Genomic DNA, 26,404 nt, shown 5'->3' with positions numbered 1-26,404 from the left:
TATTTACATTTTTGCACATCTCAAAACATCCTCTTGCACTATTTTATCTGTTGTATTTGTTCCATGTCCTATTCATGTTGCTCTGTTGGAGAAGATCTTCATTGACATATCTTCTCTGCTGCTGTGCAAATGACAACAAAGCCTTGAAAGGTGTTGAGTTATTTAAATGTGGTTCTTAGACAGACTATTAGCATGGCTACAAACCAGGTTTATACTCTGATAGATTCCTGTGTATTTTCATAATAACCACTTCTAGGAAACACCTACATCAATTGGAGAACTCTGACCATCTGTATGTGAAGAGGCTGCAGTTAGCCCTGTTTCCATCCCGATAAATCACATTACCTCTAACTGTGTGTGTGTGTGTTGTGTGTGTGTGTGTGTGTGTGTGTGTGTGTGTGTGTGTATGTGTGGGTGTGTGTGTGTGTGTGTGTGTGTGTGTGTGTTGTGTGTGTGTGTGTGTGTGTGTGTGTGTGTCGATCCCACACCACAGAGGCATCATTTCATTTCACAGCAATCAATAAACACAAGGACCTTAAGAACAGAGAAGCTACAAGAGCTGGGGAGGTTCAAATTAAATGAATTTTGAAGGGGCGAGGGAACAAGGATAAGATCACGTCTGTATCGACCTCTGTTGGCAGCGGCAGTGGGAGGAAAGTAGAAAGTGTTTAAGCAGAATGTCCTGTTTTTATTACAGAGCAACGATGCACATGGAGGCACTGACAGACTCATTATTTAAATTAACATGTGACAGGAATTCATTCTGTAATAGCAAACGCCTCATTACCAACAAGCCAATGTGGAAGTTATTAGCTCACAATGCTAACATGCTAAAGCTACTGTCCCACAACTCTCAGGTTGAGGGACCCTCCTTTCCCAACTTCAGCAAGGAAGACCCCCATGACTATGGTTGGAGTCGGGAGGCCTGTTAATTTATTCCGGCAATAACTCAGACCTACTAATTGACCTACCAGAAGCTATTGATTCTAAGTTTACTGCTCGACTCAGATCCACCAACGTCAGCAAGATATCACCTCTATTACAGTGGCGAGCCGTCAGGGCCCTCTAGGCCCTCTGTGAGGGCCTAAGATATTCTAAAAAATAATATTGGAAAACATAACAAAAAACATTATTTTAAAAATATATTTTGTTGTTGTTAAATGTTTCATTAGTTTTACCAAAATAACTTGATTTAATTGTATTTAAAATAACATTTCCAAATAAATAAATCCTTCGAATCTGCCTGTTCAGTTTCTGTTGGAATGTGAAGGGTTAAATGCCGTCTCTGCGAGATACTGTGAAGACGGGAGAGCTTGTTGGTCCTTCTCTACATTCATAGAGGGCAAGCCCCCAGGAAGTGCGCCGGAGTCTGATGAAAATATTCATGCTGGTCAAACGGCGGTACTACACTTCCTTTAGGTTGCTGGGCCCGGAAGCACTTTTTCCCATTGACTTACATTGGGAAAGAGTGGTCTGTAACTCGTTGGATAATTTTTTTTAAACTAAATAAACAACCCAGTATGAACACTTGTATAGCCCTTATTAAAAACATTCGTTCCTCAAGTTGTAAAAATTTGCTAATAACATTATTCTGAGAGTTATTTCCCTCGGCATTATGAACGCGCATCTAACCCACGGGCCCGCGCCGCCCGGCACGTTCAAGTTACGTGTTCAGTACTACATGAGTTTCTCTTTACCCATGGATGCACAATAACAACGGACCCATATCGCCTTACTGCCACGGAGCTGTAATAATGGATATATTGCACATGTTTGCTGTAATTCATCATTTGTAAAATATTATACTACATGGGCTGTATGATGTAAATCTTGTACCGTAAATGTTGTATTAAATAAAGTTAATATTACCGACGTAGATTAACGTTCCTGTAGCTTCTTATTAGGGTCTGAGACCTAGGTCGGCGAAGACCCTATTGAAATCGGTCGCGAAGCAACCGATAAACCTGCGAAAAACACCCAAAAACAGGGAAATCGACCGGCAAAAGCACAGAAAAGGTTCGGAAATCATGACGGCTGATAGGCCGCGTGAGCCCAGTCACGTGGGCGGAGCAGTCACGCGGAGCCCACGTGACTGCAATTCGCATAATTGATATCGTTACGATCAATGTAGTCGCTCGCGAAGCGACCGATAACCATGCAAAACCCACCGAAAACAGGGAAAAAGAGGGGCAAAACCCCATTAAAAATGGCCGACATCACCCACCTCACTGTAGGCCGTACGGGCATGATGTTAAATCGAACAAGATTGAGATTGGACCGATTATTCATTATGATTATTATTTTAGAACATTTAACGCACTTTTGACCCCCGCAACATATGTGAAAACTCACCAAATGTTGCACGCGCGTCAGAAGTGGTGAAAATTGCGATGTGTAATTGGTTCCGAAACTTTGCGTACAAAATTGCGTAGGCCACGCCCACTTCCGTTTTTAACGTAAACTCCCCCTACTTTAACTTTCACGTAAACGAACGAAACTCGCTACGCATATCTAGGATGCGGAGACGAACCAAAAAGCCTCTTGGAGGGGTATAAAATAACGTACAGGAAGTCGGCCATTTTGAATTTTGTGTCCTCCGTACAAAATCTATCTTCTCCCAGGGACTTTATCCGTACGACTCGAAATTGGTCGGGTAGCTTCGCGAGACATGGGCAATCTAAAGTTATCACAGAAGTTTTTTTCTTTCGCACGGCGTAGCCGTTATTTGTCGCCAAAGTTCGCGTTTGCTCGATTTTAGGCGGTCCCTCGCCATGGAACACGATGATGTCATAACTCAAACTGACATACTCAGAACGCCACCAAACTTCACATGATGGTTAACACTACAGCCCTGAACAGCTCTAGGTCAAATCTGACATTACTTAATTTGGCGTTACCATGGCGACGGATCCTTCGCCATAAACAACGTTGTCGCTGTAACTCCAATGGACACGGTCCCATCGTCCCCCAATCTTCACTTTTATATCACCGGTCCATGCCTCAACAGCTCTACGTGACATCTGAAATCTCACCGTATGCCGTTTCCATGGCAACGCATCCTTCGCAAAAAAAAAACGATGTTGTTGTAATTCAATGGAAAATCTTCCAAACGCTACCAGACTTCATATGATGGCTCCTAGTCCAGCCCTCAACAGCTCTATGCAAATTATGGGATGTCATCATATGTCGTTGCCATGGCAACGCCTCCCTCGCCAAAAAAACCTGGTGTTGTTGTAATTCAATGGAAAATCGTCCAAACAGCACCAGACTTCACATGACGGTTAATGCTCCGGCCCTCAACAGCTCTATGCAAATTATGGGATGTCATCATATGTCGTTGCCATGGCAACGCATCCTTCGCCAAAACATACCATGTTGCTGTAATTCAATGGAGAATTGTCCAAACAGCACCACACTTCAGACTATCATTAATGGTCCGGCCCTCAACAGCTCTATGTCAATTATGGGATGTCATCATATGCTGTTGCCATGGCAACGCCTCCCTCGCCAAATAACCTGGTGTTGTTGTATTTCAATGGAAAATCTTCCAAACGCCACCAGACTTCATATGATGGCTCCTAGTCCGGCCCTCAACAGCTCTATGTCAATTATGGGATGTCCTCACATGCCGTTGCCATGGCAACGCGTCCCTCGCCAAAAAACCTGATGTTGTCCTAATTCAATGGAAAATGGTCCAAACTGCACCAGACTTCCCATGACAGTTCATGCTCTGGCCCTCAACAGCTCTATGCAAATTATGGGATGTCATCATATGTCGTTGCCATGACAACGCATCGTTCACCAAAATATACCATGTTGTTGTAATTCAATGGAAACAATTCCAAACACCACCAGACTTCAGACTATCATTAATGGTCCGGCCCTCAACAGCTCTATGTCAATTATGGGATGTCATTATATGCCGTTTCCATGGCAACGCGTCCCTCGCCATGAAACACGGTGTTGTCCTAATTCAATGGAAAAACGTCCAAACACCACCACACTTCAGACTATCATTAATGGTCCGGCCCTCAACAGCTATATGTCAATTATGGGATGTCATCATATGCCGTTTCCATGGCAACGCGTCCCTCGCCAATAAACCTGGTGTCGTCGTAATTCAATGGAAAATCTTCCAAACGGCACCAGACTTCAGACTATCATTAATGGTCCGGCCCTCAACAGCTCTATGTCAATTATGGGATGTCATCATATGCCGTTTCCATGGCAACGCGTCCCTCGCCAAAAAACCTGATGTTGTCCTAATTCAATGGAAAATGGTCCAAACTGCACCAGACTTCAGATGACAGTTAATGGTCCGGCCCTCAACACCTCAATATGACAATAGTGAGTTTTCCTCAAAATATGTTGCCATGGCAACACACCCCTCGCCGTTAAGCACCATATTGCTATAAGTCCTGTGTAAATGATCAAAAAAATTCAAACTTCACATGTGTGCTAACCGTCAAGCCCTCCAGATATATATGTGTCAGTTTTGAGATTACGTCAAATGTCATTGCTATGGTAACAAAATGGTCGCCGTGAAATACGGTTTTCTCATAACTCCAGTTAACAGCCTCCAAACGGCACAAAACTTCACAGGTTTGATAATGATGCAGCCCTCAACACATCTAAGCATATTATGGGGTGTCATCAAATGCCGTTGCCATGGCCACAGATCACCCGCCATCAAACACAACGTTTGTGTTACTGCTGTAACTCCCATGTAACTTGTCCATTCGGCCTGAATCTTCCCACGTTTGCCAACGGCCGAGTCCTCGAGACACCTAGACACACACGTCGACGTGCGGACAACAGCCTGTGGAACGTCGAAGACCCGCTCAACGCTGCTTGCAGCTTTAATTGTACTTGCAATTGTTTTAGTTACTTGTGGGCTAACATGAATAATCACAGTTACTATCCTTTTACTCCATCACATTTCAAAAAGAAATAGGCTATTGTTATTTTAACTCCACCACAGTAATCCATCATCAGCTTTACTTTTAGATAAAGTTTTAACTCACAATTGATCATAACAGGCTTCAACATATACAATTGTATATATTACCAAGTGGTTTCATGTACAACCCACACAAGTATCATGCTACATGAAGCGCTGTTGCTTGGATATCACTAGATCCTGATGTCAGCGTAATATAAAAGTACATAACGATTGATGTGTAACTTAGCATAATTTACTAGCTAGCCGTAGCTGCTAACTGCCGCCTCGTTAATATAAATCCAGTACCATGCTGTCATGAACGTGCGGTGCTGTTACGTGTACGCAAATTCACGTGCTTAATGTGAACGAGCCTTTTGGGCGGCGTGGTTAAAGTTGCGCATGCTCTATGAGTGCACATACGTTACTTCTCAGGCATGCCGGGTAATCTGTGACGTTTCGCTCTCTCAAAAGTTGGGCCATTTTGTCATCATGCGCAATTGAGCAACTCTCATAGGAATGAATGAGGCCCCGCCTCCCACGCTGTATCCAGTTCTTATTATACATCCATGATAGAGGGCCATCTATAGTAACTCAACGAGAGAGTAATGTCAAATGACAGTACAATTGACCAATCATATCTTCCCTCTAAATGGGCGGGCTTTATTTTCATGGACTTTATGACAAGTTCCGCCCTCTGTGATGTGATGTGGCAAGTGGTGCATCCTAAAACCCGGAAGTAAGCTGCGCTCGCGTTCCCTCAACAAAAGAGCAATGGGATTTCTCCATAGGATTTTGGAAGATAGCTTGAAATAAGGTCTGTGGGAAACGAACCTGTTAGATAAATGCACGTTTTGTTCAGCCGGATAATATCCACATGTCTACCCTACTTTTATTATTTTCGAATCATAAATCTAATCGATAGATTCAGAGGGACTAGGCAGTGGCGGCCGGCCCATAGGGGCGCCGCCCCACCTCTTCCCACATACAAAAAATAAAATAAAATAAATAATTAAATAAAAAAATATAATTAAAAAAAATATATATTTTATATTTTTATTTTTAATGAACAAGGTAAATATCATACAATTGGTATCAGTAAAATGTATAATCTACAATAAAATCTCGTTTAAAATGGTGTTACGATGTCTAGTTACTGATAAGTCACATGTTTCCTGCCTGGCCTTGCCCATGACATTAGTTTATCATTACCGGGCGCCGTGCAAGGAGCCCCCGAGCCAAACAGCAGCAACCAGCACGTTGCAAAAGTCTCAATAGTAAACTGTGCCGCCGAAACATAATTTCAGCCAATCAGCGCCGTCAAATATTTTGGTCACGAGGGCGCTCACGTTGGCGCCCACATTGCTTACGTGCGTTGACGTGAGTTGTTTTTTTAGACTCGTGAGTGACCAAGGTGTTGGATGAGACTAGGCTTGTTTGAGACAAGCCAGACCTGCGCAATTTCGATCAACGTCTTGCTCGTGCGTTGCATGATGGTTAGTCATTTTGTCCGACTTGCTCTGGAGAACCGCCTACATGAGACGTTGAAATCTCGCGGGACAAAGACGCCCGCAGCCTTGAGAGCGAGGCGCGGCGAGGCGAGGCGGCGCAGTTCCTCTCCACGGGCTGCGGAAGCGAAATGCTTGATGGGAAACGACTCGCTGGTATCTCGAGCTGAGCGCTCATTGGTGGTTTTTACCACGTGCTGGTGATGAAGCTCTCTAATTGGCTAAGCAAAAGTTTGTTGTTGTTTTGTGTCAGTTTTACGTCGCCACTTCCATTCCCATTTTTCATCATTGTTCCACAATATTTATCATCATTAAATTAATATCTATATATTTTATACTATACTTGCACTGCTTACCGTTTTCATACTTTATATATCTTAGCATATTCATACACACTGTTCATACTGCTCTCAGGCTGCTGTGTATATCTAGTGTATTCATACCCCTCACTGTTTATTCATCATTCAATTCATTCTATATTTTATTCTGTAGATTGTGTACATTACTTTTCACTTCACTGCTTGTTGCACCTGGTTAGAAGCTAAACTGCATTTCGTTGTCTCAGTACCTGTAATCTGTGCAATAACAATAAAGTTGAATCTAATCTTGAGCAGGAACAAATGTATTTACTTAGTACATATCTGACATTAACGATTAAACACATGTGTGCATTCTCTATAAATGCAAACCGAGTCAAGCCGACTCCGGAGGTGGCGGTATGCACCTTCAAGCTGTTTGCAATCCGCCAAAAAACCGAGAGAAGAAGAAGAAGACGAACTTCAGGTGAGCTTCAGGTGACTTCAGGTGAGCTTTTTGAGACCTCCCCCGGCTGCCATCGGCTACTCTCGTCTACTTTCGAGACGAGCCGCAACGCGTCTCAAACAAGCCTAATGGCTTTGTGTGCAGGTGGAGTCGCCGGACCTCGGTCCCCGCCCAATTCCGTTCAAGAGCTAATCTCCAATCCTTTCGAAAGGAGAAGTTTGGGAGATAAACTGTTGCTTAAAGACTTTGGACCGGACCAACCCGATTTGTATATATCGCAGCAAGCTCGTGAAAAAGACAAAACGTATCAACGAGGCTAGCTGGATGCAAACGATGCAAACAGGTAAATGCTGTCTTTTGTTTCCCATGCTTGCTCTTCAAACAGCCGGTGTTCCGGATTGGCTGGTTCCCCGATCAACTGGTTGACAGATGTGGAGGCGTGGCCTCGACTGAAATACACATTTCGATCGCTTCTTCTGTCGTTTACATACATATTTTGGTATATTTGGCTGGATAGGAACACTTTGATGCACATTCAGTACCAGTGTGTGAGGTTGTGCTTACGATGGCAATATCCGGACGCGAACAGCGAGGACTACAAAAAGAAAAACGAGTTGATCGGGGATGTCTGTTCAAAACATTGCGAGCTCCAATAAATCATTTAAACCAGCTATTGTTGCCAGACTTATTTCTGAATATCGTTCTTAATGTGATACCAAGTCCATCTGAGACCTGTGTACACCTTCAGACAGCCTCCAAGTGAAGCACATGTTCTTTACTCACAGTTTGAAAGCAGCGTGGAGAAGTCTTCAGCTGTGTAAAACTGTTCCTCTCAGGTAAACTGTGATTCGCCCATGGGAAAATGGGATCCGCCCAGATTAAACTGTGTTACGACTTCTGTGGCTATCTACCAGCGATCATGTTTAATATGAAAGACACACACATCTACATGCCTTATAAAAACGGCATTCTGCAGCACTCATCCAGATAACATGTGACTGTTAACTCGTTTTGCAAAGATAGCAGCAGAAATGTCATTGCTGCATGTGCAGGGATATTAGACTTTAAAATGCTGATGGGTCATTAATGTTGGTCTCGGCAAACAATATTAGGAATCCTCTATTCAAACCACATAATATTCAGTGTCCATCGACATGAAAATAACAAAAAAGTTCATGCTGGACTCAAACCCGAGTTCCAACAGCAAAAGTCACTCCAGCCCTGCGCGTTATGAGTGCGCCACAGATCAACACGAGGTATCGAACCACCACACTATCATATTTTAGATTAACCTTAACACACTTATATGTAAAACTAACACTTATCACAACATAATGTGGGCTCGCAGGCTGATAAACTAGGATATCTGATCTCGGTGGGTCTTAATGAGGCTTGATACAGACCTCAGTCAGTAGGCTATACTATATTATAATATGTATATTATATGGCTTAAAGTGTACATTCGCTCACATTATAAATGATGGTCGGGTTGCATTTTTCTGGAACTTTTTAACAAGGTTAATCTAAAATATTATAGTGTGGTGGTTCGATACCTCGTGTTGATCTGTGGCGCACTCATGCAGGGCTGGAGTGACTTTTGCTGTTGGGACTCGGGTTTGAGTCCAGCATGAACTTTTTTGTTATTTTCATGTCGATGGACACTGAATATTATGTGGTTTGAATAAAGGATTCCTAATATTGTTTGCCGAGACCAACATTAATGACCCATCAGCATTTTAAAGTCTAATATCCCTGCACATGCAGCAATGACATTTCTGCTGCTATCTTTGCAAAACGAGTTAACAGCATGTTATCTGGATGAGTGCTGCAGAATGCCGTTTTTATAAGGCATGGAGATGTGTGTGTCTTTCATATTAAACATGATCGCTGGTCACAGCGACAGAAGTCGTAACACAGTTTAACCTGGGCGGATCCCATTTTCCCATGGGTGGATCCCAGTTGACCCTGAGCGAATCACAGTTTACCTGAGAGGATCACAGTTTATCACAGCTGAAAACTTCTCCACGCTGCTTTCAAACTCTGAGTAAACAACGTACGCTTCACTGGGAGGCTGTCTGAAGGTGTACACATGTTTCAGATGGACTTGGTATCACATTAGGAACGATATTCAGTGATAAGTCGGGCAACAATAGCTGGTTTTAATGATGTATTCGAGCGGATCACAACTTAACACAGCTGAAGACTTCTCCACGCTGCTTTCAAACTGTGAGTAAACAACGTGTGCTTCACTTGGAGGCTGTCTGAAGGTGTACACAGGTCTCAGATGGACTTGGTATCACATTAAGAACGATATTCAGTAATTAGTCTGGCAACAATAGCTGGTTTAAATGATTTATTGGAGCTCGCAATGTTTTGAACAGACATCCCCATGTCAACTCGTTTTTATTTTTGTAGTCCTCGCTGTTCGGGTCCGGATATCGCCATCGTAAGCACAACCTCACACACTGGTACTGAATGTGCATCAAAGTGTTCCTATCGAAGCCTAATATACCAAAATATGTATGTAAACGACAGAAGAAGCGATCGAAATGTGTATTTCAGTCGAAGGCCACGCCTCCACATCTGTCAACCAGTTGATCGGGGAACCAGTTAATCCGGAACACCGGGGACAGATACGATCTGTTCAGAAACTAGACAAAAGTTAAACAAGTACAAACCACAGACTGTCTGTGTCATGGAGAATACAGTCGCTGGTTTATTTATGTCTGTATAGGCCGTTGTTGTGAGTGTGGACGGTTGGAACATATATAACGTTAGCTTAGCCAAGCTCCATTCAGAAAACACGCATTTTAAAGGGTTTTCTCTGCCGTCTGTCTGCAGACTTGTCAAAGCATTAATTCATGGTTTTTACTAACCGGTATCAGTATGTTGTTACGTCGGCATCATTTAGAAACGTGTATTACAATTAAATCACGGTCAAATATGTTCATCTTGTTGTAGTTGTAGCTCCCGAGCCAGCGCGTCTTGTTTGAATGATGCGAGTAAACACAGCTGGCAGCCGTGGTGAAACTCGAGCGACTAGAGCGATGCGATAGGAGCGTTTAGAGCGAAGCGAATATTCGCATCGTGTCCAGTCTGAACCAAGCGGCAAACTGTGGGGTAGAGCCGGTGTTGTGTCACATTATGCCTCCCCGTCATGAAATGCCCCCCTTGTCACGGGAACGCGCATTTCTAAATGACACGTTTACACCTCTAAATGACACGTTAACACCATAGGTTTACACCTTAAAACGATGTTTAAAACGAAAAGTAAACGTTCAGGGTTTTTATTAATGGTAATTTTCAGACTGTGAGTCGTTTAGTGGGAGCTCATAGTCTTGATTCTTCTGGTTTAACTTTTCGCTCCGTATTTGAGGTGTTGAAATTCGTTCGTCACTTCCTTTTCAGTTTGTTTTTTAAAATGTTTTTTTTTTATCATTATTGTCACGTCCCCGTCCTGCAGCTATTTCCACATCTACACTCCATCAGCTGATTATTTATATTTGCCTCACTTTATGAGCTTCACAACATGTACCTTGTTTTGCAACGTCACAAATAAATGGGGCCAATCTTCTTCAGTCAGATGTGAATGTGTAATCTAACATTTTCAGTAAGAATAATGGACAAAAGGAGTGCAAATACAATTTATTGAAATGTGAACCAAAAGCACATATGGACAGAAGGTGTAAACCTATTAAATGTATAAGTAAACACATTTAGTCAAATAAAGTGACAGACTAGGCCTGTGCAGTTGGTATCAGCTGTGCCCAGCATGGGCTCCTCCATCAGGCCTGGTCCTCCTCGCAGAGGAAATACCCTCAGTCCTCTCCAAACCAACAGACAGGACGTCCATCACACGGAGGTTTCTCCATGAAGTCTCTGCTGCTCTCTGGACACCATGCTGTCTCAATCCGTCCACACTGAATATGAGATTGGGAAAATGAAAATAATAAATGCTTTAGACAATAAGAAACATAAAGTTGACTGTTGAGTTGCTCAGTTTTTTTAGATTGTCAATACTATTACTGTATAACTAATATCTCAGGTTAAGAGGCACCTTCAAATAAAGATTGGCCTTTAAATACATTTTATCTTTTGAATTGTTTGTCTAAAGTCAATGATCTAGAACTGGTACTTAGTTTTAATGATATAGTCTGGTTATTATGCTGTTGGAGGCCTCACAGGTAAGAGCGCTAACTAGCTTCCATCACATGTACCTTAGCTTGACTTAAATGTATTAAACGTATAGTTAAGTGATATCAAAATATAAATAACTAATGTCATGCAAACATATTAATATTTGCTTGATTCCAGTGTTGAATTTAGCACAATTGCATACAAACGTTAAGGGGTTTTAAGATTCTGAAGTATTATGCTAAAAGCTCAATAACTTAGATTATTATTTATAGTTTCATGTCCGCTTACCTTAGAAACGTAAAATGCGACCGCAGCGTGCAGATGGGGAGCATGTTAGCTTAGCTTGGTAGCTTCAGCTAGCTCTGGAACTTTCAGCTCGGTGGCAGCAGGTCCCGCCTCGGCTCCGCCTCTTTGCCCTTATTTGGAGAAGGCGGGAGTTGAACTCTAACGTCACTGTTGAGCCATTAGTGGCCGACTCCGCCTACTAAGGGCTTCACTGCAACTCTGCAGAATCCTATGGGTGACGTCACGGACCCTACGTCCATTTATATATACAGTCTATGGTCTGAACGCAGCAATAAAGCGAGCTCCGCGCTGCACTGGAAACGCGCCATTACATCACCAGAAGTCCTCATTTAATGGGTCATTTCTCCCCAAACACTTTTTTTACTCACTATATCAACAGCCCCACCAAAAATATTTTCCACCAGCCGTCACTGGGCCTAGGTATAAAAGTCACGGCTCGCCAGTGCTCTATTAACTCCTGAAGAACCAGGTTCAATTAACTGCTGTTTCAGTTCAGACGACTCTCTAAATCTGTTTAAGCGATCCCGAAGGATTTTGGTATCAGTAATGGGGTGTGGTCCTGCCTAAGTGTGTAGGGTGCAATCTTACCTTTAAGCAGGAGAGGACAGCGCAGATTTATTTAAAGTTCTCCCAATCCAAAAAGGTGGGATGATTTTATTTGAAGAAAATGGTCCACACTTAAACAGGTTTTTACCTTCTCTCGTTACAATATGACAATCATACAAAACATATCATGCTGTGGTACTTTTCTAATATAAAACCTCAATTCAGTTTCACATTTCTTACACTAAATTCTAACTTCAGCTGCCCTCTTCAGTTGAAACATTAAAAGTGTAATCTGACAGAATCCAGAGGACCTCCTCATGAATAGTCGGTGCTAAAAACACATTAAAGCTTTCATTCAACAATTCACCAATCAATCTGAGAGATCTTACCAAGTTGAGAGAACCTTCCAAGGAGAAGCCCCGCTCTGGAGCTTTCTCCCTCTCAGCCAGTGCTTTTATGCTGCACATAGGAACACAAAGAAAACCCAAAGACACCTCCTTTATACCCTGTGGGGAAAGGTCATGACCTCTGGTGTGCAGGACTGGACATCCAGACATATTCTCCTATGGTAGAAACACATTTTGGGGCTCCAGTAGTTTTCCATTGAGTCGGGGGTACAGCCTGTGAGTGAAGACAGCTGTCCCCCCCCCTTTAAACAGTGACACCCATAAAGTATGGTATAGTGTGATTATAGAACAACATGAAATATAATATTTTCATTTTGGGTTATACAAGATTATGTTTGATTATATTAAAGGTGGGGTAAGTTTGAGAAACCGGCTCGAGATACACTTTTTGTTATATTCCATGGAATGCTCTTAACATCCCGATAGCAATGAATATCTGAAGTGCTTTGACAACAAATCCATAAAGAAACATCACCTGTTGAAGCCGTGGCGCTGTAAAAAGCACGATCAATCATCTGAGCCGGCTAAAGTAACTGGATGGCCTACCTGCCTGTCAGCCTTCCATCGGGGCACACACTTATCTCGTGCCCTCATTGGTCATGTGCGCGTTTGTGTGTGTTGGGGGAGGGGCTCTGTGAGGAAGTGGCAGATTGTTTCCGGTTGTGTATTTTCAAATTCTAGCGCACTCGAGCTGGTTTCTCCAAAATGACCTACCCCACCTTTAACTTTCGTTTTAATTATTCAACTTCATATGGAGACACCAACACTATGCAATGCTTAAGATGGCTCTAACTAACCTCCTACCCGCTTGGGAAACCGAACTCTACAAGTGCCACATGTTGGACCATCTTAAGGTCCCCTCTGCCGGACACATTGCATTAGCCTAATGCACATGACCCACAACCCTTTACTAAGTCTTTAGCTGCTTTACACCTCCTTTGTCGTCCTCTTTCAGGAAGAGCAAGGCATCACCAGATCCAAGAGCCCCTCCAGTCCAGTGGACCCCCTTCCAGCAGCTCATTGGCCGGGTCCTGCGTCCCACTCTCAGTATGCAGATATCCGGATGACCTCATCGTTCAGAGTGAGATGTTGGGGCAGGTAAAGGCGGGGCTCCAAGCTGACCTGAAGGAGAGTGAGTTGGGGTATCTGGGGTCGATGGAGTCTCCTCTTTGGTGCCGGGGTGGGTGGGAGGTGGTGGGAGGCAGCAGCAGGTGTATGAGCAACACATCTTTAAGAAAAGCTTTAAGTACAATGGATTGTTTTTGTTCATTTCATATTGAGGAGAGCTAACAGGAAGTCTCTCATCAGCTGCAGTCTTCTTCTGTATTTTCCAAAATGCCTCCACGCTCCTCTGGACGTCTCGAACTCGCCCCGTGATGAATAAACTGAGAACAAATCAAACCTGAGCTGCAGACTTGTCTGGAACACCAGAAACACACTGAGCAATAACTACATTTTAATTAAGTGGTGAAACCTCAGTAAATAAACTTCACTTGGTACGACCTCTCACCTTTCTGTGTGTCTTCACTTCCTGTCACCTGAGAGGAGAAGGAGAGAGAGAGGATGAAGATGATGAAACAAAGAGAAACAGCCAGAATGATGAAGAGTGTTGTTTTCCTCTGAGCTCATGCTCCATGAAAGAGTTCAGTATCTGGATGAATGGAGGACATGGTTTCAGTACTCACAGGTCTTCTGGATCGTGGCTCTGAACGGCTGTCCTCTGATCCTGTAGAGATGAACACAACCCAACAGCTTGAGATCCAGTTTAAATAAGTGTTAGTTCTTTGAGTCAGCTTCAGAGTCCTGATCTCATGCTCTACATCCCATCATATCCTCTCTGCAAACACTACGACTGCCTGCCACAGCTCTCAGCTGACAGGAAGTAACCAGTCATTGGTGGAGAACAGGGGGGTCCAAACTCTTTCCCCGAGGGCCTCATACAGAAAGAGATATGAAGGTCTGGGCCGCTCTCTAGAGGTATGTTGCTTCATGAGTTCAGTTATAAGTCAGAAACCTCAGATGAAGGTAAAGGATGCTTGTTACTTGAAGATGCTTTCAGAAACAAACCGCTCTCAGCTCTCCAGAGGGTTCACTTTATTCTGTCAGCAGCTCATTCCTTAACCTGTTAAACCCCGAGCCTGTTTTTCAGGTTTCAGGCTCGAAAATGACATTCCCAGAACAAATGACCATATCTTCCCTTCTAAAAGGGTTAAATTAATAATCTTGTTTCTCAAAGTAATGATAAACCTGTGAGTTGGATGTAGAAAAGTCAGATTCAATATAGATGTTTTTTATTTTAAAGAAAATTCAGATTGAACATGGTAAAAAACTGTAAATTATAGTGTCCGTCCAAATAATATTTTGTACTTATAGTGAAAACTAACCTTGGATGATGGGTTAGTAGACTACAAGCTTTAGGAATCCAAAGTACAACATATAATAAGTACCCTGTATCAAGATTGATGCAAAACAAGTGATATTTGACCTTTTTAGACAGATTTAGCAAAAAAACCCTCTTCTGGGGCCATTTGGGTGGATTTTCCATATCTCTGGCCCCCCTTGCTGGATTTTAACATGTGACATCTCTTTCTGACCGTCAGAGCCAATGGAATCGAGGGGAACTCCCACATAGTCCTTATTTGGTCATGTGTATGTGTGAGACTGCTGCATTGCCGAGACCGGAAGCAGCAGCAGCTAGCTGTGGTGGCTACCATTAGCAGCTAGCATTTACTCTCCGATTTTACATAAAAATGGAATTATGGATTATAAATTCAATCAGTTTTTTATACATGGACGTTAAGAACCTATGGATTAACAGATTCAGCCGCGTTTTTTCTCATTTTAATGCCATTGAACACGTACTTTGATCAGATTGACAGCTACTTGTGAGACGATCTCCCTAGAAGCTTCGTAAAGTTGTTGTTGTGATGACTGTATTTGCTTTCCCTGTCGCGAGTCCGGATCACTCAGTGATGATACTATATACCTACATAATCTATGGAGTCTCAGCTTTAATCGGATATCTTGTATGTGCAGCTACGATAAGTAATAAGGGTACTTTTATCTTGAGTTCTGTGCCAATGTCCGTTAGCATTTTTCGCTCAGGGGTAATTTAGATGCTTCTTATGAGACTTGTGTTTTGTTTTGGTAAACATGGTTTGTATCGTCAGTTAGCTGAGATTATTTCCGTTAATCTGGTAGAACACATTAATAGGTTCTTAAATATTAAGAACCCCTGAGACACAGTATCGTGAAAAAAAGACCCAGGGTCCCCGCCGGCGGGGACCTTCGGGCTTAACAGGTTAAAGCAGGAGCTTCACATTGATTATAATCACAGGAAACATGAAGGCTCTATTTCACGCTTGTTATACAAATAAGTTATTGGGTTTTTTTCTTATCAAGTTAGATTTGTTAGAACATGTTCTCAGCTTTAATTGAGTGAATTTATTTTAAAGGTGGGATTATGAACACATGAATACTACTGGGTAATATATGTGTACATATATATTTAAGAAGTACAATACAAGACAAGTTTCATTTGTGGGTCATATTTCATTAGCCTTTCAGAATGAGCTGAGGGCCGCATTTGGCCCCCGGGCCGCAGTTTGGACACCCCTGGTCTAGAGACTAAAAACATCCCATAAGAACAGACCCCCTTTCCCACTCGTCTGTAAAACCCCGTCTGTCTGTTAGAGAGCTGATACTAAAGTGTGGCTTTGCAGGTTCAGCTGTTCTTCTGTAGCTGATGGAAGAATGGAAGAGCCTGCAGTCAGTGGGAAACATCACTGATCTGTTTCCCCAGAGAGAGAAACACCTCCCTGAGTTTCATACCATACTGCTGAACCAGCAGAGACCCCTCACTGACCTGAGGGTCTCCAGTCTGCAGTCTGGACTCTCCAGAAGATCTCTCAGCAGCTTCTCTGAATCCTTCAGATCGTTGTCTCTCAGGTCCAGATCTCTCAGATGGAGGTTGGACTTCAGAGCTGAGGCCAGAGCAGAACAGCTGATCTCTGACAAACTGCAGCCCCACAGTCTGAATAAAGAAAACATGATGAGGATAAAATCAGTTTATAATCAGATGTTTCTCAACATTTAAATGAATGGGAACAAAAACATGTCTTCTTCAGAAAGTGAACTTTATTAAAGTCAAACTAATATCACTTCAGATGAACTTTATTCAGACGCTATCGTTTACTAAATATTAAAAACATAGATTTTCTTTTTACAACTAACATCTATTACAGTTCCTTCAAGAGTCAGACGACATTTCAGTCTGCAGTTCTTACTTTAGTAGCTACAAATGAAAGTATGAATAAAACAGCATTTCCAACTGAATGGATGTTAGTTAATGACGTAGAAGAATCAGGATGAATATCTGATGAAACCTGAGATCTCCAGCAGGAACAGAGAGTCAGTGAACTGACCTGAGGGTCTGCAGTCTGCAGTCTGGACCCTCCAGAAGATCTCTCAGCAGCTCTCCTGAATCCTTCACCTCTCTGTTCCAACTCAGGTCCAGATCTCTCAGATGGAGGTTGGACTTCAGAGCTGAGGCCAGAGAAGAACAGCTGATCTCTGACAAGCTGCAGTTCCTCAGTCTGAATAAAGAAAAGATGTAAGTTTAGAAAACAAAGCTCCTGTTTGAAATAACTCCAGGTTTAATAATCTGCTCAGAGTCAAACAGGGTTTCAAAGGTCTCCTATCAGGCTATCTTTAGCAGATATTCTGGGTCTCAGATTTATAACAATATATAAAAACTAGGGCCGGGACTCGATTAAAAAAATTAATCTAATTAATTAGAGGCTTTGTAATTAATTAATCGAAATTAATCGCATTTTTAATCGCATATAAATATTTGACCTGAGAACAGTGAGAAGCAATTTTTTTTCACATGGATTTTAGTATACCATTAGGCGCATTCACACCGCAGTACTTTTCCCACAAAGGTTCATGAGAACTCTTTGAACCTGGGGGTGGATTAGGCAAATGAAGCCGCTGACGTCACTTCTTCTTCTTCTGCTTTGGGTTTACTGGCAGGCCGCAAACCACTTCACGGCGTATACTGCCGCCCAAAGTCCACTGGCTTCCGTAGAAGCTGCTGGGAGTCCCAGCAGCTTCTACTGAAGCCTTCCGAGTAAATCGCCAGAACGCCGACACCTCCTCATCTCCACCGCTCCCATGTTTTATTTTGTGTTGCCATAAGTTAGTCTCTCTGCGTTTCTGCGCTGGGCTAATGCTAATAATGCTAATGCGAGGATAATAAAATGGCGGCTTCACAAAACTTTTTGGGAGTTTTACGGGGCGTGGTTCTCAATCCGCCCAGCCAATCAGAAATATAGCTCTTTTCTCACAAGAGAGCCGTAAGAAAGTCCCTGCTTTCGTGGGGGTAAAAAGGTTCTCATTAACTAATTTTAGTACCACTCTTTTTGGTGTCCACGCTAGCTTCCACGCTAGCTGCTATATGTTTTGCATTGAGGTGATACTTGAGGCTTGATGTGCTGCGGTGATATGCGAATTCCTTTTTGCATAATTTGCACACAACCGTGCTCTTATCGACGCTTCCATCCGTCCCTTTTTTAAAACAACATTTCCCACTGTTGTTCACTGTGGTTTGTTGTTGTCTGAAGTCATGAACGTTAGTTGGTGCTCCAGTATAATCGGTACGCCTGAAACTCATCCAGTGAGAAACGTTCCACGGTGCAAAAATAAGTGCGATTAAAATGCGTTAATTTTTTTAACGCGTTAATTTTTGTGTAATTAATTAATCTTAATTAACGCGTTAAAGTCCCGGCCCTAATAAAAACATCTCTATGAAGTGTTTTGCTCCAAATACCAAACAGATCATGCATTTCAGAAATCCCTCACATCCCTCTGTTCCAGCTGTTAGAGAAGAGCAGGTTCGGGTCCTTAGCTTAAAGAGAGGAGGGGGAGCTAATGCCTGATCAGAATTACCCGGCAGACTCAGCTAAACGCTGCCGTGATTAAACGCCATCATGTTCCAAACCACATCAAGGATTCTCTCTGAAACAGGATGGAGCTCAAACTCTTTCTCTCTCTCAGGTTTACCACAAGGTGACTTCCTTTTGACTTCCTGCTTCTTCACACACACTCTCTCCAGCACAGGTTAGCTCTGAGTGTTAGCATGCTAATGTAAACACAGACCAGATTACTTCCAGAACACGTCTCATTGTTTCTGACAGCAACGTTTCTGATTGGCCCGTGGGTCTAAAGCCCGCCCACATTTTAGTAATGTGGTCATGACGCAGCAAATCTGGATCAGCTCCGTTGTTCCCCGTTTTTAGAGATGTGGGTACGGAGGAGAAGAGAGAGGGGTTTGTTCCTGACACTTTGAGAGTCTCCTGACACACGGGGGACACACGGGGGACACACGGGGGACACACCGGGACACACGGGGGACACACCGGGACACACGGGGGACACACATGGTGACACACGGGGGACACACCGGGGACACACCGGGACACACCGGGGACACACGGTGATGTAGAGAGGACATCAGAAAGTGCATTCTGCATGATAGGTCCTCTTTAATATCAGAGCTGATGCAGAAACAATCCACTGATGATCTGGAACTCTAACTTTGATCAGATGTTCATCAACTCCTTCCTCTCCCTCACAGCTCCTCAGCACTGACAGCATCTCCACTGACTCCTGGAGCTCAGGGTGAGTCTGTGGAAGCTCAGACTCTCTCCCTCACACATTCACCTTCTCTCTGTTACTCTGATCAATATGCAGTCATTAGCAAAGAGGAACAAATAGTTTAAATGTCTTTGTTCAAATTCAGAAAATCATAAACACAAGCAGATGAAGTTCAGTCAGTGAACTGACCTGAGAGCCTCCAGTCTGCAGTTTGGACTCTGCAGTCCAGAACTCAGCAGCTCCACTCCTGGATCCTTCAGAGCGTTCTGACTCAGGTCCAGATCTCTCAGGTGGGAGGAGTCAGACTTCAGAGCTGAGGCCAGAGCAGAACAGCTGATCTCTGTCAAACTGCAGCCCCACAGTCTGAATAAAGAAAACATGATGAGGATAAAATCAGTTTATAAATCAGATGTTTCTCAACATTTAAATGAATGGGAACAAAAACATGTCTTCTTCAGAAAGTGAACTTTATTAAAGTCAAACTAATATCACTTCAGATGAACTTTATTCAGACGCTATCGTTTACTAAATATTAAAAACATAGATTTACTTTTTACAACTAAAATCTATTACAGTTCCTTCAAGAGTCAGACGACATTTCAGTCTGCAGTTCTTACTTTAGTAGCTACAAATGAAAGTATGAATAAAACAGCATTTCCAACTGAATGGATGTTAGTTAATGACGTAGAAGAATCAGGATGAAGATCTGATGAAACCTGAGATCTCCAGCAGGAACAGAGAGTCAGTGAACTGACCTGAGGGTCTGCAGTCTGCAGTCTGGACCCTCCAGAAGATCTCTCAGCAGCTCTCCTGAATCCTTCAGAGCGTTCTGACTCAGGTCCAGATCTCTCAGATGGAGGTTGGACTTCAGAGCTGAGATCAGAGCAGAACAGCTGATCTTTGACAACCTGCAGCCACTCAGTCTGAATAAAGAAAAGATGATGTAAGTTTAGAAAACAAAGTTCCTGTTTGAAATAACTCCAGGTTTAATAATCTGCTCAGAGTCAAACAGGGTTTCAAAGGTCTCCTATCAGGCTATCTTTAGCAGATATTCTGGGTCTCAGATTTATAACAATATATAAAAACATCTCTATGAAGTGTTTTGCTCCAAATACCAAACAGATCATGCATTTCAGAAATCCCTCACATCCCTCTGTTCCAGCTGTTAGAGAAGAGCAGGTTCGGGTCCTTAGCTTAAAGAGAGGAGGGGGAGCTAATGCCTGATCAGAATTACCCGGCAGACTCAGCTAAACGCTGCCGTGATTAAACGCCATCATGTTCCAAACCACATCAAGGATCCTCTCTGAAACAGGATGGAGCTCAAACTCTTTCTCTCTCTCAGGTTTACCACAAGGTGACTTCCTTTTGACTTCCTGCTTCTTCACACACACTCTCTCCAGCACAGGTTAGCTCTGAGTGTTAGCATGCTAATGTAAACACAGACCAGATTACTTCCAGAACACGTCTCATTGTTTCTGACGGCAACCTTTCTGATTGGCCCGTGGGTTTAAAGCCCGCCCACATTTTAGTAATGTGGTCATGACGCAGCAAATCTGGATCAGCTCCGTTGTTCCCCGTTTTTAGAGATGAGGGTACGGAGGAGAAGAGAGAAGGGTTTGTTCCTGACACTTTGAGAGTCTCCTGACACACCGGGGACACACCGGGGACACACGGGGACACACCGGGGACACACCGGGGACACGTGGTGATGTAGAGAAGACATCAGAAAGTGCATTTTGCATGATAGGAGACCTTTAAAGCTGATCACAAACACTAGTACCAAATGTATTTGTTCAAATTCAGAAAATCCTAAACACAAGCAGATGAAGTTCAGTCAGTGAACTGACCTGAGAGCCTCCAGTCTGCAGTTTGGACTCTTCAGTCCAGAACTCAGACGCTCCACTCCTGGATCCTTCAGAGGGTTCTGACTCAGGTCCAGATCTCTCAGGTGGGAGGAGTCAGACTTCAGAGCTGAGGCCACGACTTCACATTCAGCCTCTGAGAGTCCACAGCCAGCAAGTCTATAATAACACATATTACAACATGTGTTAAAAAGAGGAAACATATTGACCTCAAGCATTTGATGAAAACATATTTGACATGTTCTGATTGAGATTTGCTGTTTGTCCATTTTATAAATAATAATATATAATAACAGAGTAATGCGTTGTCAGTGTGATCTGATCACATGTCTGTCACTGACTGTTACCTAATAAACAGAAATTAAATAAATCACTTGATGATATTAGAGAAGTAGATATTTAAATGTTAATAAATATCTGGATGTGAATGATGGATGTTTTGTCTTCTCTGAGCATCTGGAAATGAACTGCGCACACAAACACAATTAACCAATAAAGTTTCAATATTTCAAACTGAATACCATCAGATGTTCTCACTGTATGAGCATTAAGACATAACTCTGATATAGATCTGATTTTAAACTCTAACACATTGTGATAACATCGTGTGTTTAATGAAAAAGAAACTACTAGAAAGTAATAATAACCAGTGTTGGGAAAGTTACTTCCACAATGTAATATATTACATATTACTTATTACTGTCTCTGAAATGTAATGAGTTTATTTACTTTTAAATTACTTCACCAAAATAACCTCTAAAGAATGGCTAGGTGTTTGAAATGCTAACATGTAGTTTAGAGCAGCTCATTGTGCATCCAGTGAAGGGCGATGTGGTTTAGCATAACAACTGTGTAGCCCTTAAGGCTACTGACGACTTGTATTACACGGCTTAGTTGAATACTGGATTCTGATTGTAACTTCTTAACATGTGACGCGTTGTTAATCCAGCAGTACAGACCGCTGTCAAGGACTATGATGAAGGTTGCTAAGGAGGATCCAGAAAGAGAAAGAGGTTAAAAGACGGAGCGCTGCACGTCAGATGAATCACCAGAAGAAGGCAGAGAGGAAGTGAACACTAACAGGACACGGGGCTCTGTAGTGTGTTCAGTATGTGGCCGTGTGCAGGCCCGGCTCCAGAACAGAATGACTCCGGGTGCCTCTGAGGTTACAGGGGGCCCAGCAGCAGCAGGTTTGCATGAGCAATAGTGGCAACAGCAATGAGAAATAGCATTGATGGTCCCAATGAACACATTATGGCCTTTGTTATGTTTTGAAACCAAGCGAGTGAGAACATTTCAAGTGAGTTAAAAGTGCAATCCTGAAATATCTCATGCAGTCCAAAGTGGACTGTGGCAAAGAAAAGCACGGTTGCTTTAACCACTTTCGTATAAATGATTATCCCCAGATGTGTGTCACTGCTGTGGAAGCACTTTGGAAATGATGCACGCGCAGCGGAGCAGGTCACGAGCACCTGACACCATTAGTTTGTATTTATCTCTCCGTTCTCTTTTTGAATAGAGGGTGCATAACTTTCAACTGCCCGAAGATCCCGACGCGAAGCCTGAAGGGTAAACACCAGGTTTACTAATCTACCCGCACAATTAGTCTCTGGTGTCCGAATGTCTCGCTATGTTAGTACATTGCTAAAAAACAAAACACCATTTCATTCCGGGTTAAAATGCGTTGTCACTGCGTTACTGAGCATTGTAACGTTACAGTACTTCGTTACAGCAAAAAGTAATATATTACTGTAACTCCGTTACTTTTGTAACGGAGTTACAAAAGTAACTCCGTTACTTTTGTAACGCGTTACTCCCAACACTGATAATAACTGATAACTGTAAGTCCTGCTGTGAGGTGTGATCACATGCTGAGGAGCCTCTCAAGTCCTTCATGTGTTTGACATGTCGCCTCTCAGTATTTAAACAGCAGAAATGTTATCGTGTTTATTTGAATAATTAAACTCCTGATCCACTTTAGTTTATAAAGTGAATCACATCTGGACTCACTTGGCCTTCCTGCAGTTCCTCACAGCTGGAATCAGTCTATGTTTACCCCCCTCTGATGTGTTGTACTGATTCAGGTCCAACTCATCCAGAACCTCCTCTGACATCTGCAGCATGTAGGCCAGAGCAGAGCAGTGGATCACAGAGAGTTCCTTCTCTGATCTGTTCCCTGACTTCAGGAACTCTGTGATCTCCTGAGTTACTGAGAGGTCCTTCATCTCTGTCAGACAGTGGAAGATGTTGATGCTCCTGTCAGGAGAGACTTCATCACCTCTCATCTCCTTCAGGTTGCTGATGGCTCTCTGGATGGTTTCTGGACGGTTGTCTGTGCGACCCAGCAGGCCTCCTAACAGTCTCTGGTTGGACTCCAGAGAGAGGCCGTGGAGGAAGCGGACAAACAGGTCCAGGTGGCCATTTCTACTTCTGAGGGATTTCTCCATGGCTCCTTTTAGAAAGACATCCAGGAATGGGTACTCCTGATCTCTGCTGTTACTGTTCTTATAGGGCCAGTCTCTCTGCAGGAAGTCCTTCAGTACCGCTGTGTCTCTGTTGGTGTAACAGTGGAACATGTAGACTGCAGCCAGGAACTCCTGAATGCTCAGATGAACAAAGCAGTAGACTGTTTTCTGGAAGATCACACTCTCTCTTTTGAAGATCTCTGTACAAACTCCTGAGTGCACCAAGGCCTCGGTGACACCAAGACCACAGCGCTGCAGGTCTTCTTGGTAGAACATGATGTTTCCTTTCTCCAGATGTTCAAACGCCAGCCTCCCCAGCTTCAGAAGAAGCTCCCTGTCAGCCTCCGTCAGCTGCTGTGGACTCACCTCTTCATACTTCTGCTTCTTCCTCTTGGTCTGGACCAGCAGGAAGTGAGAGTACATGTCAGTGAGGGTCTTGGGCAGCTCTCCTCTCTGGTCTGTAGTCAACATGTGCTCCAGAACTGCAGCAGTGATCCAGCAGAAGACTGGGATCTGACACATGATGTGGAGGCTCCTGGAGCTCTTGATGTGAGAGATGATTCTGCTGGACAGGTCTTCATCACTCGATCTCCTCCTGAAGTACTCCTCCTTCTGGGCGTCAGTGAAGCCTCGTACTTCTGTCACCCTGTCCACACACTCAGGAGGGATCTGATTGGCCGCTGCAGGTCTGGAAGTTATCCAGACGAGAGCCGAGGGAAGCAGCTTCCCCCTGATGAGGTTTGTCAGCAGCACGTTGACTGAGGACTGCTGAGAGACATCAGACACAACCTCATTGTTTCTGAAGTCCAGAGAAAGTCTGCTTTCATCCAGGCCATCAAAGATGAGCAGCACTTTGCAGACAGCCAGCTGCTCTGCTGTGACCTTCTGTAAGGTTGGATGGAAAACATGGAGCAGCCTGAGAAGACTGTACTGCTCTCCTTTGATCAGGTTCAGCTCCCTGAAGGAGAGCGGGATCACCAGACTGACATCTTGGTTCCCCAAACCCTCGGCCCAGTCCAGAGTGAACTTCTGCACTGAGAAGCTTTTTCCAACTCCAGCGACTCCGTTGGTCAGGACCGCTCTGATGAGAGTCTGCTGGTCAGGTAAGGCTTTAAAGATGTCCTGGCACTTGATTGGAGTGTCATGGAGGGTCTCTTTCTTGGAAGCTGTCTCCAGCTGCCTCACCTCATGCTGAGTATTAACCTCTTCACTCTGGCCTTGTGTGATGTAGAGCTCAGTGAAGATGCTGTTGAGGAGGGTTTCACTTTGATCAGTTCCTTCAGCCACACGTTCACATCTCCTCCTCAGACTGAGCCTATGTTCATCTAGAACCTCCTGCAGACCACGTTCTGCTGACAGAGAAGCAAACAGGAGAGAATCAGGAGATGCTTTAGAGAATCTAACAATAAAACTAATTCAATAAAAAGTTTAAATGTTTTATAAACATTTTAATGTCTTTGCTCTTCAACAGAATAGCTAATAAAGAAACAAATGAACCAGGAAGAGGAATAAGACGCTGCATGAGTTCGGCCTCTTACCTCGTACAGAGCTGGTCTGACTGGCTGTCTGCAGGCCAGCTCTGGTTCTGGGTCTTTCTCCACACTGGGGACAGGAGGGGTCTCCTGATGGAGGTCTCTGCTCCCAGTATGAGGTGATGCACTGTCTGCAGAACCAGTGTCCACAGCTGGTAGAGACTGGATCCTTCAGGACGTCCTGACACAGAGCACAGCTGGACAGCTGCTGCTCCACAGGAACACCACTCTTCCTCTTCCCTCTGTGGAGAGGAACACATCCTTTAAAGCACTTTACTTTAGGGGAGCTGATTCTCACCAAAGGTACAACAAGGGGGAACATTCTAGTTTGATATTTAAAAAAAGGTCAATATAACATACGCTTGTGATCAGGTAGCTTACAATTCACATGATCATACCACCAGAGAGCTTCCTGTCTGGATTCATGACCCAGAGGAGCACATGTTCCCTGCATCTACACTCAGCTGTATTCACCTGGTGCTTTATAAACCCAACATAGAATCTGCTGTGAATTAACGATATGTATAGCTGCTGATCAATGACGATATGTATAGCCGCATGTCATCATTTCAGCGCTGGTTGTCTTGGTGGTGCCCAGCAAACAATGTGGGCTTCGTAAATAATTGGACAGCCTTCTGGGGAAAACCTGGTCTGATTAAGAGAGACGGCATTCATCCTACTTTGGAAGGTGCAGATCTCATTTCGGCAAACATTTCAGGGCTTTGTGGACTTAATCCATGACAAACTGGAGTTGAGACCAGGAGGCGGAGTCGCAGTCTTACACGCTTCTCTGCGCTCTCTCCTAGGCAGTCATCCATAGGAATCCCGAACCCAATAAAATACCCAATATTAGCGGTGTGTGTGTCTGCCCAAGGACAAGTTAAGGTAAAACCTAATAGAGGTGTCATACATAATAACCTAATCAAAGTAAATGTAACAACTACTACAGTGCAACAAAACAGGAATATTAAATGTGGTCTCTTAAACATAAGATCTCTAGCATCTAAAGCAATATTGGTAAATGATTTAATATCAGATTATAATATTGATATATGCTGTCTCACTGAAACTTGGTTGAGACATGAAGAATATGTCAGCATAAATGAGGCCACTCCACCCAGCCATATCAATACTCATATTGCCCGAGGCACGGGCCGAGGAGGTGGAGTTGCAGCAATCTTTGACTCAAGTTTACTTATCAATACTAAACCAAAATTAAATTATACCTCCTTTGAAAGTCTTGTTTTTAGTCTTACGCATCCGACCTGGAAAACTTTGCAGCC

At 43.4% G+C, this 26,404-nt stretch overlaps 2 protein-coding genes across 15 annotated transcripts in view; both read right to left on the bottom strand.

The window, feature by feature from the left end:
- The window catches only part of LOC117546261 (MAM and LDL-receptor class A domain-containing protein 1-like), a gene marked incomplete at its 3' end in the record, with an annotated part of 67,534 nt that extends 53,856 nt beyond the window's left edge, over positions 1-13,678 (bottom strand). Inside the window, 2 exon segments of the mRNA XM_034216428.1 lie at positions 12,588-12,657; positions 13,578-13,678. Coding sequence (XP_034072319.1) covers positions 12,588-12,657; positions 13,578-13,678 — 171 coding nt within the window.
- Positions 12,267-26,404, bottom strand: part of LOC117546262 (protein NLRC3-like) — a 38,744-nt gene continuing 24,606 nt past the window's right edge. For 6 of the 14 annotated variants that reach the window (XM_034216432.1, XM_034216429.1, XM_034216434.1 and 3 more), the window contains 10 exons: positions 25,128-25,363; positions 23,135-24,941; positions 21,110-21,283; positions 20,018-20,185; positions 19,452-19,625; positions 17,030-17,200; positions 16,471-16,638; positions 14,291-14,331; positions 14,116-14,143; positions 12,267-13,990 (listed from right to left, as the gene is read on the bottom strand). In XM_034216432.1, coding sequence (XP_034072323.1) covers positions 14,130-14,143; positions 14,291-14,331; positions 16,471-16,638; positions 17,030-17,200; positions 19,452-19,625; positions 20,018-20,185; positions 21,110-21,283; positions 23,135-24,941; positions 25,128-25,363 — 2,953 coding nt within the window. In that variant the 3' untranslated portion in view covers positions 12,267-13,990; positions 14,116-14,129. Of the gene's footprint in view, positions 13,991-14,115; positions 14,332-15,800; positions 16,639-17,029; positions 17,201-19,451; positions 19,626-20,017; positions 20,186-21,109; positions 21,284-22,508; positions 22,880-22,913; positions 24,942-25,127; positions 25,364-26,404 lie in introns of those variants that run through there. The other 8 variants (XM_034216433.1, XM_034216437.1, XR_004568977.1 and 5 more) reach the window with 7 other exon arrangements.

This window comes from Gymnodraco acuticeps, unplaced genomic scaffold (assembly GCF_902827175.1).
Source record: "Gymnodraco acuticeps unplaced genomic scaffold, fGymAcu1.1, whole genome shotgun sequence".
Classification (NCBI taxonomy): Eukaryota; Metazoa; Chordata; class Actinopteri; order Perciformes; family Bathydraconidae; genus Gymnodraco; species Gymnodraco acuticeps.
This window is presented reverse-complemented; position numbering and strand designations above follow the sequence as displayed.